At 36.7% G+C, this 6,716-nt stretch overlaps 1 protein-coding gene across 1 annotated transcript; it reads left to right on the top strand.

Annotated features, from left to right (window-relative positions):
* Window positions 1–422: 422 nt before the first annotated feature.
* Window positions 423–6,306, top strand: LOC107457774 (ARF guanine-nucleotide exchange factor GNOM-like). The gene is given in 4 exon segments (XM_016075947.3): window positions 423–634; window positions 1,237–2,033; window positions 2,431–4,492; window positions 4,495–6,306. Coding segments are annotated over 3 exon segments (4,299 nt in total). The 5' UTR covers window positions 423–634; window positions 1,237–1,292; the 3' UTR covers window positions 5,991–6,306.
* Window positions 6,307–6,716: the final 410 nt, after the last annotated feature.

Here is a 6,716-nt window from a genome sequence, read left to right as displayed (position 1 = left end):
AAGAAAAACATTGTATCTTGATAAGAAGAACACAAAAATACTAACAAAAGATATAACTTATTTTTTTTATTATTTTTATTAATTTTTTATAATTATACTTTTTATTATTATATTTTTTAATTTTTTTAAATAAAAAAATAAAAAATTAAATTTTTATAATTTGTCCTACTATATCACTAAATCAACACAAAAAATATTAAATTTTATATTTTATCATTTATATCTTATTTTTAATTTTTTTACCATGTCATATTTTTAAAAATAAATACAAAACAATGTATTTGATTTACTTTTATTAAATAAAAATATTTAAAATGTTTTACTAATAATAAATTTATCATATGGACACATGATAGTTAGATCTAAAAAAAAAGAGTGATGTAAAATTTGTAGAATGTGTTTACGAAAATTCCCGCATGAGAATTAAATGAAAAAAAAAATAATTGAAAATCAAAAGATGGTGTCGGAGAAAGAACGAAATAGTGAGTGGGATTGAGATTGAGGGAGGGGAGTGGGAACGTTCTAATTCTGGGCGAGAATTTCAATTTGAAGATTAAAGAAATAAGCCATGATTTTCAATGTGATGTAGATGTAAACTCGGATCTGTGCCTAAACCTCACCCCACCTTCTCTCTGTAAGCTTCTCTTCTTCTTCACTGGTTCCCCTTTAAATCTCCATCTGCTTCCATTTTTTGTTTCCTTCTCTCTCATTTTTTTAATGCGGATATTTCTTTTCTCTTTTGTCATTGTCGGAATAAGGGCTTAACATTCTGTTAATCTGTTGGCTGCCCCTTTCTATTGAATTCTAAGTTCAATTGTGTTAGAATCTTATATCCTATTGTTAATATGCAAGGAAAATGGGTCCATTTCATTAGTGTTAGATTTGATTGCAAATCTAAGCCTTTTCATTTTAAATAGGAATTTTGAGATTCTATCTGAGATTTAGTTTTTGGCGGAAGAATTAGTGAGTGATAGTTGCTGGTGATTGGGAGAGAGTAGCTTGCTCAAATATGAGTTAGATTTTTAGGAGGTGGAATCATACTTCAGCAACTGAGGAAGATGTTGCAATGTGATTTGTTGGTAGTTATATGTCTTTAAATTATTTATATGCATTTTGCGTTGTCTTTTAACTCTGAGGGAATTGGAATAATTGTGTTACTTGTGCTTCATTGTAATAGCATTTGGATACTCATAATCACTTTCTATTGATTGAGTCTTTCGCTGTTGCTTTTCTCAGGGGTTGTTTTGGCTCAGCATTCTGTTGGTAGATGTTAAGCAGATCTACTTGTTAAAATGGGGCATCTAAAGTTGCTATCTCAAACCGGTATTAATGCTATAGAAGAGGAAAATGGGCATTGCAATGATGGATATCCTAACAAAACTACTGTGGCATGCATGATCAATGCAGAAATTGGTGCTGTTTTGGCAGTGATGCGAAGAAATGTTAGATGGGGAGTTCATTATATGTCAGATGAAGATCAAGTTGAGCACTCTCTTGTTCAATCTTTGAAGATATTAAGGAGAACAATTTTCTACTGGAAGGATCCATGGCATGCTATCAACCCTGTTCATTATCTCCAACCATTTTTAGATGTGATTCAATCAGATGAAACTGGTGCACCAATCACTGGTGTTGCTCTGTCGTCAGTTTACAAGATCTTGACTCTGGATGTAATTGATCAAAACACTACCAATGTTGGGGATGCCATGCACTTGGTGGTTGATGCTGTCACAAGCTGCAGATTTGAGGTGACTGATCCTGGATCAGAAGAAGTTGTATTAATGAAGATACTACAAGTTCTTCTAGCGTGTGTGAAAAGTAGAGCATCTGTAATGCTGAGTAACCAACATATTTGCATTATAGTGAACACTTGTTTCCGTATAGTTCACCAAGCAGGAACCAAAGGTGAGTTGTTGCAGCGGATAGCACGTTACACGATGCACGAACTTGTTCGGTGCATTTTTTCTCATCTTAAAGATATTGACAACGTAGAGCATTCATTAGTAAATGGAAGCAATGGTTTGAATCAAGAGGTATAAATTGTGTTAACTTTGTCCCTTTGGTTGCAATATTCATATGCTTTTATCGTGTGATTTTTTTTTTTTTTCAAAGTTAGTAGAAAGTAAAAAGGGGAACCTTGGGGCATTGATACAGAACATTGTAACCACAGAAAAAGGGTAGAACATAGAAGAATAAAATTACCATATGTTGTGTACTCATTTTTACCAGCTAAGGGCACATTGTGTTCATTGATTATTTAAAATACTAGTATTTTTTTTTTTTTCTATGGTAAAAGCTGCACATTTCAAATGGAGTCTTTCAGTTGTACTCTGAAATTAATGATAAATTTGGTGGTTAAACAAAATTGAGTATCAGGACATGCATATACTTGTACTTGTAATCACTCATATATATACACTTTTTGGGCAGACTGGTGGGCAAAATAATGAACATAATTCTACAAACAGACAATTGGAAAATGGGAGCTTAAATTCTGCAAGTAATAGGCAATCTTACTCAACAGGCATTGCTTCCAGTACTGAGAGCGTTATGACAGTAGTTGTAGTGGATGACATAACAGCCATTGACAGCAGTGGCAAGGAGGTCGACCTAGATGAACTGCACCTCATGAAGGAACCATATGGGATTCCATGCATGGTGGAAGTGTTTCACTTCTTATGTTCTTTGTTGAATGTTGTTGAGCATATGGGAACAAGTACAAGATTAAATACAATAGCATTTGATGAAGATGTGCCTCTTTTTGCCTTAACTTTGATTAATTCAGCTGTAGAGTTGGGAGGGTCTTGTTTTCACCGGCATCCTAGACTGTTGAGCTTAATTCAAGATGAACTGTTTCACAATCTAATGGAGTCCGGTTTGTCAATGAGCCCCCTTGTAGTTTCAATGGTGTGTAGCATTGTTCTAACTTTGTATCACCATCTTCGTACAGAAATCAAGTTACAATTAGAAGCTTTCATTTCATGCGTAATTTTGAGGCTTGCACAAAGCAAATATGGAGCATCATATCAGCAACAGGAAGTTGCTATGGAGGCCCTTGTTGACTTTTGCAGGCAAAAAACATTCATGATGGAAATGTATGCTAACCTTGACTGTGACATAACTTGCAGTAATGTCTTTGAAGACATTGCTAACTTGTTGTCCAAAAGTGCATTTCCTGTTAACAGTCCATTATCTTCTTTGAATATTCTTGCTTTGGATGGTCTTATTGCTCTTATGCAAGGAATGGCTGAAAGGATAGGCAATGAATCTTTGAGTTCAGAACATCCTCATGTGAATCTTGAACAATATAGTTCTTTCTGGCAGGAGAAGTGTGAAAATTTCAGCGATCCGAATAATTGGGTTCCTTTTGTTTGCCGGAGAAAGTACTTCAAGAAAATATTGATGATTGGAGCAGATCACTTTAATCGTGATGTTAAGAAAGGTCTTGAGTTTCTCCAAGGAACACATCTTTTACCCGACCAACCCCATGCCCAAAGTGTTGCCTACTTTCTTAGATTCACAACTGGGTTGGATAAGAATCTCATTGGTGATTTTCTAGGGAACCATGATGAATTCTGTGTTCAGGTCCTTCAGGAATTCGCAAGAACATTTGATTTCAAAGACACAACATTAGACACAGCATTGCGTCTATTTTTGGAGACTTTCAGACTGCCTGGAGAATCACAGAAGATACAGAGGGTGCTTGAAGCTTTCTCTGAGAGATATTATGAACAGTCACCACAGATCCTAGCTAATAAGGATGCTGCTCTCTTGTTATCATACTCAATTATAATGCTTAATACAGATCATCACAATGTACAAGTGAAAAAGAAGATGACAGAAGAGGATTTTATCCGAAATAATAGGCGAATAAATGGTGGAAATGATTTGCCTCGAGGATTCCTTTCAGAAATTTACCATTCCATTTGTAGGAATGAGATTCGTACAACTCCTGAGCAAGGTTCTGGATTTCCTGAAATGACTCCAAGTCGGTGGATTTATCTTATACACAAGTCAAGGAAAACTGCTCCATTCATTGTCTCTGATTCCAGAGGATACCTTGATAATGATATGTTTGCTATTCTGTCTGGGCCAACAATCGCAGCCATTTCTGTGGTGTTTGATAATGCTGAAAACGAAGAGGTCTACCAAACATGTATGGATGGATTCTTAGCTGTTGCAAAGATATCGGCTTACTATCATCTTGAGAATGTACTCGATGATTTGGTTGTATCCCTTTGTAGGTTTGTTACTATTTTGGATCCATTATCTGTTGAGGAACCAATCCTTGCCTTTGCATATGACACAAAAGCAAGAATGGCAACTAACACCGTTTTCGCTATAGCGAATAAGTACGGTGATTACATTCGCACAGGATGGAGAAATATTCTTGATTGCATCTTAAGATTTCATAAATTAGGCCTTCTTCCTGCTAATATGGCTAATGACGCGACTGAGGAGTCAGAGCATCCTACGGAAACTCTACATGAGAAGCTCCAACTAAAGAACAAGTTGCTGCACAGCAGAGCACCCTTCAAACAATTCAGAAGTGTCATATTGACAGCATATTTTCTGAGAGCAAATTTTTGCAAGCTGAATCTCTGTTGCAACTTGCAAGAGCACTCATTACTGCAGGAGGGCGGCTTAAGAAAGGAAATACCACATTTGATGATGAAGATAGTTCAGTTTTCTGTCTGGAATTACTAATAACAATCACTCTGAATAACAGGGATAGGATTGAACTTCTTTGGCATGGTGTTTATGAGCACATATCTAATATTGTTCAGTTGACTGTGATGCCTTGTGCACTAGTTGAGAAAGCAGTTTTTGGACTCCTAAAAGTTTGCCATCGCTTACTTCCCTACAAAGAGAACTTCACTGATGAACTTTTAAGGTCCCTGCAACTTGTCCTTAAGCTTGATGCACGCGTTGCCGATGCCTACTATGAGAAGATTACACAGGAAGTAAGTCATCTCGTGAAGGCAAATGCTTCTCATATTAGATCTCAATTAGGATGGCGAACAATTACATCTCTGCTTTACATCACTGCCAGACACCTTGAGGCATCTGATGCTGGTTTTGATGCACTGCTGTTCATTATGTCGGATGGAGCGCACTTACTTCCTTCTAATTATGTTCTCTGTATAGATGTTGCAAGACAGTTTGCCGAGTCACGCGTTGGACAGGTAGAGCGGTCAGTTGTGGCACTTGATCTTATGGTAGGATCTGCCAATTGTTTAGAGAAGTGGACTAGTGATGCCAAGAAAGAAATGAAGGAAGAGGATTTGGCAAAGATGTTGCAGGATATTGGGGAGATGTGGTTGAGGCTTGTACAAGAATTAAAGGAAGTGTGTTTAGACCAGAGGGAGGAGGTAAGAAACCATGCATTGTTATCATTGCAGAATTGCTTGACAGGATCTCTTGGGACTCATATCCAACATGATTTGTGGTTACGATGTTTTGATCAAGTGATCTTTGCTGTGCTCGATGAGCTGGTTGAAACTTATCAGACACGCTCCCAAAAGGAGTACCGGAACATGGAAGGATCCCTCATTATTGCCTTGAAGCTCTTGTGTAAAGTTTACCTGCAGTTACTCCCAAGCATATCAGAGTCGACCAAGTTCACCAAATTATGGTTGGGTGTACTGAGTCGATTGGAAGTATACATGACGGTGAGAGTTAGGGGAAGGAGAAGCGAGAAGATTCAAGAGCTCGTGCCCGAGCTTCTCAAGAACACTTTACTTGTCATGAAAGCGCATGACATACTAGTGCGCAGCAGTAGTGGGGGTAACAATAGTTTCTCGGAACTGACTTGGAAGCATATAAACAACATTTCTCCTTCCTTGCAGTCTGAGGTTTTTCCTGAGCAAGATTCAGAGCAATTGGAGAACAAACAAGCTAAAACAGTTGAAGGTTTGGGACCTAATAATGAAAACATTTCTAAACCTTCAAATGAAAGAGCTGGCCAAGATGGTGCTGGCATTGGTTAATCACAGGTGCAGCCATGTTGATGAACCTCTTCATTGGTTTATTCTTATTTTTATTTCTGTTGTAGTTTGGTGGTTGCTTGGTTTCTCTCACAAATAGATTCATGCAGTATATGATAGAATTTAGAATCCCATTCAAATTTTCAATAGGACCCTTGACACAGTAAGAATTTTTGTTGAAGATATGTTATAGCTTGAGAAAATGTAGAGTGTTCCCTCTTCAGTATGGTCCCTATTGAGTTCATGCCTGAACCTGTTAATTGAGATGTATTTGGAAGATAATGTCTTTATAGATTGTATAGAGCTCAAAATTATTACCTGCGGGATTTTGTTCTTAGAAAGCTGAGGTTTATATTTATCATTGTTATTGTAACAATTAACAAGTGCAGTAACAGTGAAACACAGAATACAGAGAAGAGAGTTTGAGAGGATGGAAAAATGAGTGAATGAATTGTGTATTGAGCATTATCACTTGATCTATTGATGAGATAGAGTGTACACATATAGAAGCATAACACACTTAACAAACTAACTATAAGACTCAAGAAACAGTTAACTTGTCCTAGAAGTTACTGAAGCTTTAACAGATTTAACAAAATCTGTTATTAACCGTTACAACCCTATCATCTACCGATGTTAACCGTCTCGCCCCAAACGTGATTCTTCCTATATGAAATGAAATATAATCTATGGCCTATGCATATAAAATACAAACTACTAAAAAGATCA

This window comes from Arachis duranensis, chromosome 7 (assembly GCF_000817695.3).
Source record: "Arachis duranensis cultivar V14167 chromosome 7, aradu.V14167.gnm2.J7QH, whole genome shotgun sequence".
NCBI lineage: Eukaryota > Viridiplantae > Streptophyta > Magnoliopsida > Fabales > Fabaceae > Arachis > Arachis duranensis.
The sequence above is the reverse complement of the archived record's forward strand: the minus strand, read 5'-3'. Positions and strand labels throughout refer to the sequence as shown.